General features: G+C 37.2%; 1 protein-coding gene across 1 annotated transcript in view; it reads left to right on the top strand.

The window, feature by feature from the left end:
• Positions 1 to 19,046, top strand: part of LOC129781445 (uncharacterized) — a 324,032-nt gene that overhangs the window by 268,866 nt on the left and 36,120 nt on the right. Inside the window, exons 20-21 of the mRNA XM_055789175.1 lie at positions 7,794 to 7,949; positions 17,899 to 18,054. Coding sequence (XP_055645150.1) covers positions 7,794 to 7,949; positions 17,899 to 18,054 — 312 coding nt within the window. The remainder of the gene's footprint in view (positions 1 to 7,793; positions 7,950 to 17,898; positions 18,055 to 19,046) is intronic.

Raw genomic sequence — 19,046 nt, 5'->3', positions numbered from 1 at the left:
TTTAGTCATCCAAATATATAAATATATTAAAAGAGATAATTTGCATCAAGAAGCAAAGTTAATCGTTCTCTAGACACCTGATAACCAGGCGCAGAAAAAAAATGTACGTGCGATCTGGCATTCGCTTCCAATAAAGCCATGTTTCGTCTAGGTTAAACACTTGTTCTGGTTTATGATCACCTCTTTCAATAATTCTCTTTGAAATGTTAGCATATTCCTTTGATGCGGCCTCATCAGCGCTGCTGCTTAAATTTCATTTTTAAGTTCTTCTTCTTCTTCAATGGCAATAACGTTCCTAGAGGAACTTCGCCGTCTCAACGTAGTATTACTTGCGTCATTTTTATTAGTACTTAGTTGAGATTTCTATGCCAAATAACACGCCTTGAATGCATTCTGAGTGGCAAGCTCTAGAATACGCGTGATCGCAGTGCAAGTCGGAGGAAATTTCTTTGACGAAAAATTCCCCCGACCAGAACGGGAATCGAACCCGAACACCCGGCATGTTAGTTATGACGCTAACCACTCGGCCACGGGAGCACGGTCATTTTTAAGTTAGGCAAGTTAAATCTATTTTTAATTTTTTCAAACCATTCTCGGCTTATTTGGAATGTGACATCTTTAATTAACAGAGCCATTCTTCAAATTTTCGAAAATAAATTACGCAAGATTGGCAACATGAAAATATATCGTAATAAAAAATGGCCGTTATAGCGAAACATTTTAGGTCGTAAATCGAAAACGTGCCTTAACCCTTTCATTACGGCAGTGTGCTCCGCCGAAGTGCTACCCCTGTACGGAGTACTGCGCCGAAAAGTATGCATGTCGCGCTGGTGTGATCGAAGAGCAGTATGAATTTCATGTCGTCTAAAGACAACGCTCGTACACACAGCTCGTCGCGCGGATGTCGTCTATAAACGACGCTCGTAACGAAAGGATTAATGTAAGATGGCCGTATAAAGAGTGGTCGTATAGCGAGGTGTATTTTCAACACAATTGTTGAAAATAATTATTATTGATTGAATAACAAGCCCAAATGAAGGGTGGTCCATTCAACCGCATTATCGCAAGCCACGGCTCGTAGGAACGAGCGTACGATTCACGGTTCTTTATCAATGAACCGGCTCTTAAAAGAAACACGGTTCTTTTATGAACCGCTGTTCTTTTTTGAACCGTGGTTCTCAAATGAACGGCTCTTAAATGTATGTATTTTCAACACAATTGTTGAAAATAATTATTATTGATTGAATAACAAGCCCAAATGGAAGGGTGGTCCATTCAACCGCATTATCGCAAGCCACGGCTCGTCAGAACGAGCGTACGATTCACGGTTCTTTATCAATGAACCGGCTCTTAAAAGAAACACGGTTCTTTTATGAACCGCTGTTCTTTTTTGAACCGTGGTTCTCAAATGAACGGCTCTTAAATGAACCGCGGTTCAAAAAGAGCCACGGCTCAGAAAAGAACCGTGTGTCCTTTTTGAACGGTGGTTAATTTTTTTTTGCTCTATTATAGTGAATTTCAACACATTTCGGCTGGTTCGTCACTTTTACTTCCATTTTATGGAAGAATGTCGGGAGCGAGAATTGAACTCGTGATCTCTGCGACAGAGGTATGGATGTTACCACTACGCCAGATCGCCTCCTCCCAAAAATAATGTTAATTTTTATAACATCTAAAACTAAACAAACTAAAATTGCAAATCTTCAAATTGAAAATGGCGACAATTGTTTACGAACTTCTACTTTCTAACTGGGACAAGATCCCGTTAACGTTCGTCCAGCTAAAAAGCAGTCCAGTTAAACCAGGTTCAGTTATTGAATGATTACTGTAATTACGCGATTTAGATATATAAATCTGATACAAATGCTGTGCAACATGATGTTTACAATATTTGTGTCATAATCCTGAAATGGTCTGAATACGTTTAGTGGTAGATTGAAAATATAGTTCAAGATCATATTTTCGACTGGACAAACCAACATCATTTACCATATGCCTATATAAAATCACTCGTAAAAGTCGTCTTTTATCTTAATGCTTCAAATGTAAGAAATTTCACACGCGGGAAAAAATGTTCCAATCTTTACTTTTTGACGAAAATCTGTACCCTGTACGGTATAAAATCTGTACCAAAAATAACGAAAAACTCTGTACCTTTCTAGATTAATCTATACGTGTAGTAACACTGCTTGTGACTTTACACATTTTCTGATCGGTTGTTTCTGTTGCAGTTGTTTTCGGGCGTTAATTAACACTTTGGCGACACCACAGTGGTTACGTACGAAAACTAGCGTCCGACTGCCGGCGACACCACAGTGGTTACGTGCGCTTAGTGTCTCACTGGCCGGCGACAGCACTTTAGTATCGTTTGAATTCTGTTGGGATTTTGTTTAGGTAACATTAACCTACACACGCCTACAAGTTTATATCTTTCGAAACTCATATTTCTCCAAACTTAAATACAGTTCCTTACATTTCAATATACTGTTTTTCGAATTATTCGGCCGAATGTTTTTCAATGTTTTTACTAAAATTAAAACAGACCGGAAAGTAGAACATTTTTCGAAGATTATGTGGGAGAAATATGGACAGTTTTATAATATTTACGCATGTATATGGTCGAAATTTAATGAAAGTGAGAAATAGCAAACTCAATAAAAAATAAAATATCTACCAAAAAAAAAAAGATTTCTAAAACCGGACAATCCATGATCAAAAGTGGATAATACATGATTTCTCTTTGAAGAAAAACATTGACATTATTACCAACTAGAGACTTGGGGATTTTCAACAAACCCAAACCTGATTACATACACTCGCACTCGACACTCGCTCGCATCCCCCTCCGAGGCAATAAAAGTTTGACTCGCACGGCAAAACGAGGGGCATGATTATTTGCGATCGTGAATTTGGACCGAGTTACTTCGGATAGTTCACAGAGAGGCAAACGATTAGTTCGCATTGAGCAGCCAGTGCAGGATGGTGGATTAGAGATGGGCAAAACAGTTCACTTTGATGAACGGTTCACTCACTAACCGTTCATCTACGTGAATCAGTTCTTTTGAACCGTTCTTTCGTTCAGCGGTATTAAGAACAACATAGAATGTTGGCTGGAACCCAACATCAATAGACAGCTATCAATTGATATCGTTGGATTGGATAGTGTACGTATGGTATTTATGTAATAATTTGATCCGCACAAAATATGTGCAATTTTTTATATTCTCTTTTTGGACAACACACTGGTTCCATGTAAGATTACATATTTCATAATATAAAAAATCAACAGCGATTTTCACTAACAATGAATCATACAAACAATCACAATAACACGTACACGCAATAGGCCAATCAATGAATTGAAAGCCACGAAAAAACTTTTTTCTCAACATGCCCTCACTATAAAATTTTATGATTACCTAATCCATGAATCGCCCCAGCTTCCCCCAGATTTTTTTCTGATAATCACGAAATATATGAATGTTAGGCGGAATTGAAAGAATACATGTAATTGAAAATATATATTTTTGCTTTTAAAACTACACAAATATTTGCTACTTTTAACACAAAATTGAGTATACATTAACAAAATAAACCCTGCGTTAGATGCATTTTGCTCATCATGACAATATCGTTTTATTTTCCTTACAAGCGTTCTCGTTATATTTGTTCATTCCGTCCAGCGCAAATCAGTTCAGCTGCACTAGTTCGTTCGCAAACAGTTCGCCCGCAAACACTTCGTTCTCAAACAGTTCGTTCCCAAACAGTTCACTCTCAATCAGTTCTTTCCCATACAGTTCACTTCGTACCGTTCGTGAACGGTTTGCCCATCTCTAATTTGGTTTAGTTGAACACTTTGTGATATTTTAGTGGCTGGGATTCCATCGTGCAGTCATCGGGTGTGGACGCGTTTTCAGTCGCTCCGCATATATTTTCGTTCAGGATCGCTTGATTTAGTTTAACGTGACCAAACGTGTTTGATTCTCCACGCGTTATCTTTTAATTGCAACATTTAAATTATAGTCATATATAGTGTGTAATTGGTATAAAACAAAGATTTTCATGTTGTTATGATTTGTGATGGAGAGCAACTATGCATCAGAAGTTTCCAGAAGCATTGATGCATTTGATGATATGGTGTTATATGTGGCTGTTTTTGTTGTGTTCTCTCTCGCGCTTTCTTTTTGTGTGCGTCTACAAAGATTTGATTGCCGTTATAGTAGTAGTAGTAGCAAGTAAAAGAAATTGTTGGCTCTCATACGCGCTGGAAGAAAAATATTATGCGCCTAGTGTCGGCTGATTTGTACAGTTTCATGTTTAATGGCCTTAGTAATCTCGTCGCTTTTTTAGCAGTCCAGTAGAATACACTTGTTTTACCTGAATAATAGAACCGAAAAAATGGTAGTGAAAATTGATTGTTCGGCGAAGAAAAGTGTTTTGTGTGTAAATAGTTTTGCTTTCATTCGTCTAAATCACGTTCTCAAGTGTTCATTGCGTCGCGTGTGATATGTGGAATAGATCTCTGAAGCTATACAGAAATGTAGCTTAGTGGTAAAGTGTGCGCGAGTGTATTTTTATTAGAGATGGGCAAACCGTTCATGAACTGATCAAAAGAACGAGTTCACCCAAAAGAGTGAACGAAATGACGTTCCTTCACAACAAACAGGCTCAAAACAAAAGAATTCTGATACTGGAAATACGTTGTCTAGCAATGAAAGCATGTCTGTTGTCGATGAATGAAAGGTATGTACAATAGAACAATCAATTTTTTTATTCTTCTAATTTGTTGATTCGTATGTTGTAATTTAAAAACCAAAGATTGTTTAAAGCACTGGTTGGAAAACTTATGAAGCGATCGCCGTTGACGTATTCTATGACCAAAACCGCGTTCTCTCTCGACCTCTCCGTCATTGGTTCCGATCTAAAATTGATTGGATAACAACTCGACAAATATTTGGATTTTTGAAATATTTTGAGCGTATCAGTGGTGCAATGAGTTTGTTCTCTATGATCGGAAAAATTACCGACTGGACCATTTTTGGATCCAAATGCTATTGGATTACATCACGGGAACACCAAGCCAAATTGATGCTATTGGATTACATCACAGGAACACCAAGCCGAATGCGTAAATGGGTGCGAATATTACTTCGCTCGGACGCATTCATACGCAAACAATTTTTCATGACTGTTCCATGCGAAAGCAGAACAGAAACCAATGCGAGTGAAAGTACTCACGCCTTGCGTATGTCTGCTTTTCGCGTTGACGGTGGAATGGTGTCATCTGGATACGACATTAGTTTGTATGAGACCAGCTATTCTCTATCAGATTAGTCGCCCTTAAAGAAGTTTTAAATTGCAAAAATTTGTATTAAATTTTTTTCTTGGTGTTATTTACCTATTAGACGTACGTCGTTATGACCCTAATTTAAACGATTTTCAGATTTTTCAGATATTCTCACCAGAACATAACATTATAATATAAAATTATCTAGAGACACAATTTTTGCATGATATTTTTTCACTACTTGCAAGCAAAAGTGATTTTCATTTACATAGAGTACTAATTTGGTTTGGGAAAATTAATTCTCATTCATAATTTTGATTTTAAAAGTGTGTTCATTTCTACTGCAACCCCATATTGTCATGCCTACTCCTCCATTCCGTAATACAAAGCTCAATGCCCAAACACTCATGCAAGCGAGCAAAACAAATCACGGTTTCTTCATGTGCCTATATTTTGTGACCGTGTTCGGGAACACATTGCGATCACCAATCATCATCAATGAGCAAGATTGTTATGATTTCAATAGCTTGCTTGTGACAATCATATAATTCGTTGACATTTTATCTCTTGGATGAAGTGATTATTCTACCACTCCATCCAGCCGGTAAAGAGGTATTAACGATCAAAACCTTGTAGTCCAGCGTCACTCTCTTGTTTTAGAAACTTTGAACTTGTTAGGTACCCCGGTACAGAAATGAAAGACGTAGTCAAAACCAACATCTTCTATACAATTTTCGACTCTTTTGAGTTGTGTTGGAAAAGTTCTAGAAAGGATAGTAAATCGACGCCTAAAGACCTTTTTAGAGTCTAATAAGCTGCTCGATCCAAGACAGTTCGCTTTTCGTGCGGGAAAATGCACAGAAGATCACCTCGAAGAATTACAGGCTATTGTACATGACGTTATTGAGAAAGATCACCACGCAGATGTGGCATCACTTTATCTAAGTAAAGCATTTGATCAGCATGGAGATATCCAGTATTGAAGAGTCTCTTCGACTGGGTGATCAGTGGAAGACTAGGTTTCTATGTGAAAAGTTTCCTAGAAAATAGAACTCAGAGCCATAGTCAACAACACAAAATCTTCATTGAAAATCCAAGAAAGGGGAATTCCCCAAGGCTCGGTTTAATCGCCAACCCTCTTCATAATTATTATGCAGTCCCTTTTTGCAAAAATTCCGGAAAATGTAAAAATTCTTGTCTATGCGACATTGTGCTAGTACTAGCGACATTGTGCTAGTACTAGTACTAGCGACAGCTATAAAAACTACTCAATAAAATGTTATTCCTTAGTCATAGCGTTTCATGTCATGAAAATCAATAGAATAAAATTTTATTGATATCAATACAATTATTATTTTTACGTTTAATGGGTGTATAATGTAAGTTTAAGCAACTTTAACATTGGGTAAGAAAATTGTATTGCAGAGCTCGGAACACTGCCACGGCCTATGCTTTCAAAAATAGTAAACGGAAAAGTATTACATTACATCAAAATGCCTCGGCCAACGAATATGTTCGAATATGCTCTCCAACGTGAATAGGTTCACAACAATACGATCAACGAAGGAAAATATTAAGGAATTCACCTCTATTCCGGATCCCGAACGGGTTGAAATTGGCAAAATAATGCATTTTGTAACCCGTTCGACTTCTTCTTCTTCTTCTTCTTCTAAATCGTGGGACTTTGACAATCCCCACTGTCAAATGGCACAGCATACTTGCTATCAAGACGGGTCTATGGTACTAGGTGAGGCCGTTTCGCCACTAAGTTGGTTAGGGGAGCGGTATATGAAAACAGCACGGAAGAAAGTAGAAGGGGAATTATTTGCTTGTAGCGTGAAAGAGATAGACTGATCACGAGCGAGCTTCAGCAATAGCGTATTGTGTTTCGTTTACAAACAAAACACAGTAGACTTTCAAGATGGCTGAAGAGTGGTTATAGCAAGTTGGCCCACCTTAGTATATACTTCTAGGCGCCTTGCTTGCTATAACGCCAGTCAGTTTTTCATTGGGAGTAGCTTTTGTTTATTTTCGTCTTGTCAAAAGGTGCAAAGAGCGGTTTAGATTTTCATTTCGATTTCTTTGAGAAATTTACAAATGTTTTTCAGAGTATCAGTGTTTTTGTCGTCGAAAGCATCTTGGATTGAGAAATATTTGCCAAGGTTGTGTTTGTCGCTGTGTGTTACGTAGTTAATACAGTTGAAAATTATGTGTTCTGATGTGTTAAGGCAGTCGCAAAGCTGGCAGTAGAACTCATCTTTAATTTTCATCTTGCTCAGCCAGAATGGAGAATAATCGTGTCCGGCCAGTAGACGGTTTAGGGTTCTTATCTCGGTGTTGGTTAGTGGCAGGTTATGGAACCAAGATTTCGAATTAATCCCTGTCTGCAGTTTGAAAAACTTTCTTCCTTTGCCAAATTCTTGAGTGTAGTTTACATACCATTGTATTTTTGTTTTTGGTTATTACTTTTTTGGTAATACTTTTTTACCCTCATGTATATTTTCAGGTGATTGCATCCAGAAATCTTTAGACGATATCTCACAAAATTCAGCCATTCGAAATGACGTTCCTTCACAACAAACAGGCTTAAAACAAAAGAATTCTGATACTGGAAATACGTTGTCTAGCAATGAAAGCACGTCCTTTGTCGATGAATTGAAAGGTATGTACAATAGAACAATAATTTTTTTTTATTCTTCTAATTTGTTGATTCGTATCTTGTAATTTAAAAACCAAAGATTGTTTAACACTATTCCTACCGACACTTCACGTATACCTATTCCTACCGCGACCGGTCAAATGACCTGTCTTCCACAACTTATATTTTTCAATATTGAATGCAGACCAATAGCCAGTTTACCAGTATAAAAATATATTTTCTTTTATTCAAGAGTACATAATCTACATTTCATTCTTTTTCGTCGCATTTTTTACAAATGGGCTTCTCAACTGTACATTTTCCGCATACGTACTTTTTACATTTTAGACAGATTTTGTTCGTCTTATTATCGTTACAATACCTTATCTGACATGTTTTCCGTTCACGAGAACCTGTACTTGTACTTGCGATGGGTATTGGTTGATTTTCTTTGCCGATCTCTCGTTGATATTCGATGGCAAGTTCTTCTGCCAATTGGAATAGAAATTCCTGTCTTGTAATTTCTCCTCCCGCAGTTTCTTTATATAACACCTATGCATTTATCCCGGCTAAATCCAAGATATTAAAAAATACTTGCAAAGGCCATCTCCGAGATTTAGATTTTACCGAATAATTTCTGGCCATTTGATCGGTCACATCTACGCCAAATTTGGTGCTATTATACAATTGAATTGTCTCCGGTGTTCGGGTGTCGTTTTCTTCAACTTGCACGGAGTTGTGCATTGAACTGAGAATTAAAACTTTCTTTCTTGGTTTGGCTTTGTAAATTGTCAACATACAATTATTTGAGCGATAGAATTTGCTTGAGAAAAGTGCCATGTCGTCGTTTTTCAGTTTTGCTAGTTTTGGTAGCTCTTTCCTATTTGCTCTAATTGTTCCAACAATCGTAGTTTTTTTTGCTAAAAGTTTTGTTGCTAAAGGTAGGCTTGTAAAAAAGTTGTCTGTGGTTATATTTCTTCCACATCCTACATACAGTTCTGCTAATTTCATAGTGACAAACTCTCCAAGAGGAACTGAGGGTTCTCTACTTTCATCTTTTCCCAAATATGGAAAGCCGTTTATTATATATTTTCTGCGTACATCGGAGCTAACCAAAATTTTATACCAAATTTGTCCGGTTTATTGGGCATGTATTGAGTGAATCTACACCTTGCTTTCGTTGGAAACAATTGTTCGTCAATAGTAATGTATAGTCCTGGTTTATAACAATTTTGACTGTTGTAAATAAACTTGTACCAAACTTCGGAAATCATAGCGAATTTATCAGTTTGTAACCGTTGGCTTCGTTGATTTCTGTCGTCAAATCGAATAAATCTCATAATCTCCGTAAAGTCATGTCTACTCATAGTATTTGAGAAAAAAGGCGGGCCCCACTTTTTATTCCACAGAAGTGCTATATCTATATTCTTAGCCTCATATGCGCCGCGTGCGTACAGAATTGCAAAAAATGCATATAACTTTGCAGTAGACAGTTCCCATTTATATCCCAACACTCTAAATGCCTCTGCCTGTGTGCACTTTCTTATAAGTTCGATTATATTCTTATCAATTATCACACAAAATGCCGTCCTAACTTCGCCTTTCATAATATTACGTTTACTGTACCCAGTCGGACCTGATGTTTCCCTAAAAATATTATGACCAGGTGCTCTTCCAGGATTAGACCCTATTTTTACTTCCTGCCAAACAGTTCCGTCCATCGCAATTTCGCTTGCCTCTTCCTCATTCTCACTATCGGAACTAACTAAAAATCTCCTGCTCTTTCGTCGTCTACGTACGTTCGAAGTATTCTCTTCGTTCTCATCGGTGTTCGAGTCGGTTTCAAATGGATCATATTGTCGTTTCCATATCCAGAATTTCCTGATCATCTTCAGAACATTCTGCATCGATATCATTTATTCTCTCTAATAATACATTCGCACTCCTCAAACGTAAAATAATAACAGACTCCAAAAACCATCAAATACGAAAACAACTTCATGTTAAATGAAATATATGTTTGTATACATACATATTTTTTTAAATGGCTTAAATCTGAAGACTAGTTCGGATAAATTAATAGGATGCCCTGGTGCATTATCCAAAATTAGCAAAGCCATGTTTAAAATATTGTCTCGCAAATATTTTTTCACTTCTGTACAATCCTCAAAATTAGCTTTAGTCATCCAAATATATAAATATATTAAAAGAGATAATTTGCATCAAGAAGCAAAGTTAATCGTTCTCTAGACACCTGATAACCAGGCGCAGAAAAAAAATGTACGTGCGATCTGGCATTCGCTTCCAATAAAGCCATGTTTCGTCTAGGTTAAACACTTGTTCTGGTTTATGATCACCTCTTTCAATAATTCTCTTTGAAATGTTAGCATATTCCTTTGATGCGGCCTCATCAGCGCTGCTGCTTAAATTTCATTTTTAAGTTCTTCTTCTTCTTCAATGGCAATAACGTTCCTAGAGGAACTTCGCCGTCTCAACGTAGTATTACTTGCGTCATTTTTATTAGTACTTAGTTGAGATTTCTATGCCAAATAACACGCCTTGAATGCATTCTGAGTGGCAAGCTCTAGAATACGCGTGATCGCAGTGCAAGTCGGAGGAAATTTCTTTGACGAAAAATTCCCCCGACCAGAACGGGAATCGAACCCGAACACCCGGCATGTTAGTTATGACGCTAACCACTCGGCCACGGGAGCACGGTCATTTTTAAGTTAGGCAAGTTAAATCTATTTTTAATTTTTTCAAACCATTCTCGGCTTATTTGGAATGTGACATCTTTAATTAACAGAGCCATTCTTCAAATTTTCGAAAATAAATTACGCAAGATTGGCAACATGAAAATATATCGTAATAAAAAATGGCCGTTATAGCGAAACATTTTAGGTCGTAAATCGAAAACGTGCCTTAACCCTTTCATTACGGCAGTGTGCTCCGCCGAAGTGCTACCCCTGTACGGAGTACTGCGCCGAAAAGTATGCATGTCGCGCTGGTGTGATCGAAGAGCAGTATGAATTTCATGTCGTCTAAAGACAACGCTCGTACACACAGCTCGTCGCGCGGATGTCGTCTATAAACGACGCTCGTAACGAAAGGATTAATGTAAGATGGCCGTATAAAGAGTGGTCGTATAGCGAGGTGTATTTTCAACACAATTGTTGAAAATAATTATTATTGATTGAATAACAAGCCCAAATGAAGGGTGGTCCATTCAACCGCATTATCGCAAGCCACGGCTCGTAGGAACGAGCGTACGATTCACGGTTCTTTATCAATGAACCGGCTCTTAAAAGAAACACGGTTCTTTTATGAACCGCTGTTCTTTTTTGAACCGTGGTTCTCAAATGAACGGCTCTTAAATGTATGTATTTTCAACACAATTGTTGAAAATAATTATTATTGATTGAATAACAAGCCCAAATGGAAGGGTGGTCCATTCAACCGCATTATCGCAAGCCACGGCTCGTCAGAACGAGCGTACGATTCACGGTTCTTTATCAATGAACCGGCTCTTAAAAGAAACACGGTTCTTTTATGAACCGCTGTTCTTTTTTGAACCGTGGTTCTCAAATGAACGGCTCTTAAATGAACCGCGGTTCAAAAAGAGCCACGGCTCAGAAAAGAACCGTGTGTCCTTTTTGAACGGTGGTTAATTTTTTTTTGCTCTATTATAGTGAATTTCAACACATTTCGGCTGGTTCGTCACTTTTACTTCCATTTTATGGAAGAATGTCGGGAGCGAGAATTGAACTCGTGATCTCTGCGACAGAGGTATGGATGTTACCACTACGCCAGATCGCCTCCTCCCAAAAATAATGTTAATTTTTATAACATCTAAAACTAAACAAACTAAAATTGCAAATCTTCAAATTGAAAATGGCGACAATTGTTTACGAACTTCTACTTTCTAACTGGGACAAGATCCCGTTAACGTTCGTCCAGCTAAAAAGCAGTCCAGTTAAACCAGGTTCAGTTATTGAATGATTACTGTAATTACGCGATTTAGATATATAAATCTGATACAAATGCTGTGCAACATGATGTTTACAATATTTGTGTCATAATCCTGAAATGGTCTGAATACGTTTAGTGGTAGATTGAAAATATAGTTCAAGATCATATTTTCGACTGGACAAACCAACATCATTTACCATATGCCTATATAAAATCACTCGTAAAAGTCGTCTTTTATCTTAATGCTTCAAATGTAAGAAATTTCACACGCGGGAAAAAATGTTCCAATCTTTACTTTTTGACGAAAATCTGTACCCTGTACGGTATAAAATCTGTACCAAAAATAACGAAAAACTCTGTACCTTTCTAGATTAATCTATACGTGTAGTAACACTGCTTGTGACTTTACACATTTTCTGATCGGTTGTTTCTGTTGCAGTTGTTTTCGGGCGTTAATTAACACTTTGGCGACACCACAGTGGTTACGTACGAAAACTAGCGTCCGACTGCCGGCGACACCACAGTGGTTACGTGCGCTTAGTGTCTCACTGGCCGGCGACAGCACTTTAGTATCGTTTGAATTCTGTTGGGATTTTGTTTAGGTAACATTAACCTACACACGCCTACAAGTTTATATCTTTCGAAACTCATATTTCTCCAAACTTAAATACAGTTCCTTACATTTCAATATACTGTTTTTCGAATTATTCGGCCGAATGTTTTTCAATGTTTTTACTAAAATTAAAACAGACCGGAAAGTAGAACATTTTTCGAAGATTATGTGGGAGAAATATGGACAGTTTTATAATATTTACGCATGTATATGGTCGAAATTTAATGAAAGTGAGAAATAGCAAACTCAATAAAAAATAAAATATCTACCAAAAAAAAAAAGATTTCTAAAACCGGACAATCCATGATCAAAAGTGGATAATACATGATTTCTCTTTGAAGAAAAACATTGACATTATTACCAACTAGAGACTTGGGGATTTTCAACAAACCCAAACCTGATTACATACACTCGCACTCGACACTCGCTCGCATCCCCCTCCGAGGCAATAAAAGTTTGACTCGCACGGCAAAACGAGGGGCATGATTATTTGCGATCGTGAATTTGGACCGAGTTACTTCGGATAGTTCACAGAGAGGCAAACGATTAGTTCGCATTGAGCAGCCAGTGCAGGATGGTGGATTAGAGATGGGCAAAACAGTTCACTTTGATGAACGGTTCACTCACTAACCGTTCATCTACGTGAATCAGTTCTTTTGAACCGTTCTTTCGTTCAGCGGTATTAAGAACAACATAGAATGTTGGCTGGAACCCAACATCAATAGACAGCTATCAATTGATATCGTTGGATTGGATAGTGTACGTATGGTATTTATGTAATAATTTGATCCGCACAAAATATGTGCAATTTTTTATATTCTCTTTTTGGACAACACACTGGTTCCATGTAAGATTACATATTTCATAATATAAAAAATCAACAGCGATTTTCACTAACAATGAATCATACAAACAATCACAATAACACGTACACGCAATAGGCCAATCAATGAATTGAAAGCCACGAAAAAACTTTTTTCTCAACATGCCCTCACTATAAAATTTTATGATTACCTAATCCATGAATCGCCCCAGCTTCCCCCAGATTTTTTTCTGATAATCACGAAATATATGAATGTTAGGCGGAATTGAAAGAATACATGTAATTGAAAATATATATTTTTGCTTTTAAAACTACACAAATATTTGCTACTTTTAACACAAAATTGAGTATACATTAACAAAATAAACCCTGCGTTAGATGCATTTTGCTCATCATGACAATATCGTTTTATTTTCCTTACAAGCGTTCTCGTTATATTTGTTCATTCCGTCCAGCGCAAATCAGTTCAGCTGCACTAGTTCGTTCGCAAACAGTTCGCCCGCAAACACTTCGTTCTCAAACAGTTCGTTCCCAAACAGTTCACTCTCAATCAGTTCTTTCCCATACAGTTCACTTCGTACCGTTCGTGAACGGTTTGCCCATCTCTAATTTGGTTTAGTTGAACACTTTGTGATATTTTAGTGGCTGGGATTCCATCGTGCAGTCATCGGGTGTGGACGCGTTTTCAGTCGCTCCGCATATATTTTCGTTCAGGATCGCTTGATTTAGTTTAACGTGACCAAACGTGTTTGATTCTCCACGCGTTATCTTTTAATTGCAACATTTAAATTATAGTCATATATAGTGTGTAATTGGTATAAAACAAAGATTTTCATGTTGTTATGATTTGTGATGGAGAGCAACTATGCATCAGAAGTTTCCAGAAGCATTGATGCATTTGATGATATGGTGTTATATGTGGCTGTTTTTGTTGTGTTCTCTCTCGCGCTTTCTTTTTGTGTGCGTCTACAAAGATTTGATTGCCGTTATAGTAGTAGTAGTAGCAAGTAAAAGAAATTGTTGGCTCTCATACGCGCTGGAAGAAAAATATTATGCGCCTAGTGTCGGCTGATTTGTACAGTTTCATGTTTAATGGCCTTAGTAATCTCGTCGCTTTTTTAGCAGTCCAGTAGAATACACTTGTTTTACCTGAATAATAGAACCGAAAAAATGGTAGTGAAAATTGATTGTTCGGCGAAGAAAAGTGTTTTGTGTGTAAATAGTTTTGCTTTCATTCGTCTAAATCACGTTCTCAAGTGTTCATTGCGTCGCGTGTGATATGTGGAATAGATCTCTGAAGCTATACAGAAATGTAGCTTAGTGGTAAAGTGTGCGCGAGTGTATTTTTATTAGAGATGGGCAAACCGTTCATGAACTGATCAAAAGAACGAGTTCACCCAAAAGAGTGAACGAAATGACGTTCCTTCACAACAAACAGGCTCAAAACAAAAGAATTCTGATACTGGAAATACGTTGTCTAGCAATGAAAGCATGTCTGTTGTCGATGAATGAAAGGTATGTACAATAGAACAATCAATTTTTTTATTCTTCTAATTTGTTGATTCGTATGTTGTAATTTAAAAACCAAAGATTGTTTAAAGCACTGGTTGGAAAACTTATGAAGCGATCGCCGTTGACGTATTCTATGACCAAAACCGCGTTCTCTCTCGACCTCTCCGTCATTGGTTCCGATCTAAAATTGATTGGATAACAACTCGACAAATATTTGGATTTTTGAAATATTTTGAGCGTATCAGTGGTGCAATGAGTTTGTTCTCTATGATCGGAAAAATTACCGACTGGACCATTTTTGGATCCAAATGCTATTGGATTACATCACGGGAACACCAAGCCAAATTGATGCTATTGGATTACATCACAGGAACACCAAGCCGAATGCGTAAATGGGTGCGAATATTACTTCGCTCGGACGCATTCATACGCAAACAATTTTTCATGACTGTTCCATGCGAAAGCAGAACAGAAACCAATGCGAGTGAAAGTACTCACGCCTTGCGTATGTCTGCTTTTCGCGTTGACGGTGGAATGGTGTCATCTGGATACGACATTAGTTTGTATGAGACCAGCTATTCTCTATCAGATTAGTCGCCCTTAAAGAAGTTTTAAATTGCAAAAATTTGTATTAAATTTTTTTCTTGGTGTTATTTACCTATTAGACGTACGTCGTTATGACCCTAATTTAAACGATTTTCAGATTTTTCAGATATTCTCACCAGAACATAACATTATAATATAAAATTATCTAGAGACACAATTTTTGCATGATATTTTTTCACTACTTGCAAGCAAAAGTGATTTTCATTTACATAGAGTACTAATTTGGTTTGGGAAAATTAATTCTCATTCATAATTTTGATTTTAAAAGTGTGTTCATTTCTACTGCAACCCCATATTGTCATGCCTACTCCTCCATTCCGTAATACAAAGCTCAATGCCCAAACACTCATGCAAGCGAGCAAAACAAATCACGGTTTCTTCATGTGCCTATATTTTGTGACCGTGTTCGGGAACACATTGCGATCACCAATCATCATCAATGAGCAAGATTGTTATGATTTCAATAGCTTGCTTGTGACAATCATATAATTCGTTGACATTTTATCTCTTGGATGAAGTGATTATTCTACCACTCCATCCAGCCGGTAAAGAGGTATTAACGATCAAAACCTTGTAGTCCAGCGTCACTCTCTTGTTTTAGAAACTTTGAACTTGTTAGGTACCCCGGTACAGAAATGAAAGACGTAGTCAAAACCAACATCTTCTATACAATTTTCGACTCTTTTGAGTTGTGTTGGAAAAGTTCTAGAAAGGATAGTAAATCGACGCCTAAAGACCTTTTTAGAGTCTAATAAGCTGCTCGATCCAAGACAGTTCGCTTTTCGTGCGGGAAAATGCACAGAAGATCACCTCGAAGAATTACAGGCTATTGTACATGACGTTATTGAGAAAGATCACCACGCAGATGTGGCATCACTTTATCTAAGTAAAGCATTTGATCAGCATGGAGATATCCAGTATTGAAGAGTCTCTTCGACTGGGTGATCAGTGGAAGACTAGGTTTCTATGTGAAAAGTTTCCTAGAAAATAGAACTCAGAGCCATAGTCAACAACACAAAATCTTCATTGAAAATCCAAGAAAGGGGAATTCCCCAAGGCTCGGTTTAATCGCCAACCCTCTTCATAATTATTATGCAGTCCCTTTTTGCAAAAATTCCGGAAAATGTAAAAATTCTTGTCTATGCGACATTGTGCTAGTACTAGCGACATTGTGCTAGTACTAGTACTAGCGACAGCTATAAAAACTACTCAATAAAATGTTATTCCTTAGTCATAGCGTTTCATGTCATGAAAATCAATAGAATAAAATTTTATTGATATCAATACAATTATTATTTTTACGTTTAATGGGTGTATAATGTAAGTTTAAGCAACTTTAACATTGGGTAAGAAAATTGTATTGCAGAGCTCGGAACACTGCCACGGCCTATGCTTTCAAAAATAGTAAACGGAAAAGTATTACATTACATCAAAATGCCTCGGCCAACGAATATGTTCGAATATGCTCTCCAACGTGAATAGGTTCACAACAATACGATCAACGAAGGAAAATATTAAGGAATTCACCTCTATTCCGGATCCCGAACGGGTTGAAATTGGCAAAATAATGCATTTTGTAACCCGTTCGACTTCTTCTTCTTCTTCTTCTTCTAAATCGTGGGACTTTGACAATCCCCACTGTCAAATGGCACAGCATACTTGCTATCAAGACGGGTCTATGGTACTAGGTGAGGCCGTTTCGCCACTAAGTTGGTTAGGGGAGCGGTATATGAAAACAGCACGGAAGAAAGTAGAAGGGGAATTATTTGCTTGTAGCGTGAAAGAGATAGACTGATCACGAGCGAGCTTCAGCAATAGCGTATTGTGTTTCGTTTACAAACAAAACACAGTAGACTTTCAAGATGGCTGAAGAGTGGTTATAGCAAGTTGGCCCACCTTAGTATATACTTCTAGGCGCCTTGCTTGCTATAACGCCAGTCAGTTTTTCATTGGGAGTAGCTTTTGTTTATTTTCGTCTTGTCAAAAGGTGCAAAGAGCGGTTTAGATTTTCATTTCGATTTCTTTGAGAAATTTACAAATGTTTTTCAGAGTATCAATGTTTTTGTCGTCGAAAGCATCTTGGATTGAGAAATATTTGTCAAGGTTGTGTTTGTCGCTGTGTGTTACGTAGTTAATACAGTTGAAAATTATGTGTTCTGATGTGTTAAGGCAGTCGCAAAGCTGGCAGTAGAACTCATCTTTAATTTTCATCTTGCTCAGCCAGAATGGAGAATAATCGTGTCCGGCCAGTAGACGGTTTAGGGTTCTTATCTCGGTGTTGGTTAGTGGCAGGTTATGGAACCAAGATTTCGAATTAATCCCTGTCTGCAGTTTGAAAAACTTTCTTCCTTTGCCAAATTCTTGAGTGTAGTTTACATACCATTGTTGTATTTTTGTTTTTGGTTATTACTTTTTTGGTAATACTTTTTTACCCTCATGTATATTTTCAGGTGATTGCATCCAGAAATCTTTAGACGATATCTCACAAAATTCAGCCATTCGAAATGACGTTCCTTCACAACAAACAGGCTTAAAACAAAAGAATTCTGATACTGGAAATACGTTGTCTAGCAATGAAAGCACGTCTGTTGTCGATGAATTGAAAGGTATGTACAATAGAACAATAATTTTTTTTTATTCTTCTAATTTGTTGATTCGTATCTTGTAATTTAAAAACCAAAGATTGTTTAACACTATTCCTACCGACACTTCACGTATACCTATTCCTACCGCGACCGGTCAAATGACCTGTCTTCCACAACTTATATTTTTCAATATTGAATGCAGACCAATAGCCAGTTTACCAGTATAAAAATATATTTTCTTTTATTCAAGAGTACATAATCTACATTTCATTCTTTTTCGTCGCATTTTTTACAAATGGGCTTCTCAACTGTACATTTTCCGCATACGTACTTTTTACATTTTAGACAGATTTTGTTCGTCTTATTATCTTTACAATACCTTATCTGACATGTTTTCCGTTCACGAGAACCTGTACTTGTACTTGCGATGGGTATTGGTTGATTTTCTTTGCCGAGCTCTCGTTGATATTCGATGGCAAGTTCTTCTGCCAATTGGAATAGAAATTCCTGTCTTGTAATTTCTCCTCCCGCAGTTTCTTTATATAACACCCATGCATTTATCCCGGCTAAATCCAAGATATTAAAAAATACTTGCAAAGGCCATCTCCGAGATTTATATTTTACCGAATAATTTCTGACCATTTGATCGGTCACATCTACGCCAAATTTGGTGCTATTATACAATTGAATTGTCTCCGGTGTTCGGGTGTCGTTTTCTTCAACTTGTACGGAGTTGTGCATTGAACTGAGAATTAAAACTTTCTTTCTTGGTTTGGCTTTGTAAATTGTCAACATACAATTATTTGAGCGATAGAATTTGCTTGAGAAAAGTGCCATGTCGTCGTTTTTCAGTTTTGCTAGTTTTGGTAGCTCTTTCCTATTTGCTCTAATTGTTCCAACAATCGTAGTTTTTTTTGCTAAAAGTTTTGTTGCTAAAGGTAGGCTTGTAAAAAAGTTGTCTGTGGTTATATTTCTTCCACATCCTACATACGGTTCTGCTAATTTCATAGTGA

Source organism: Toxorhynchites rutilus, unplaced genomic scaffold (assembly GCF_029784135.1).
Source record: "Toxorhynchites rutilus septentrionalis strain SRP unplaced genomic scaffold, ASM2978413v1 HiC_scaffold_10, whole genome shotgun sequence".
NCBI lineage: Eukaryota > Metazoa > Arthropoda > Insecta > Diptera > Culicidae > Toxorhynchites > Toxorhynchites rutilus.
Note: the sequence above shows the minus strand (reverse complement) of the source record. Positions and strands in the feature narration are given on the sequence as shown.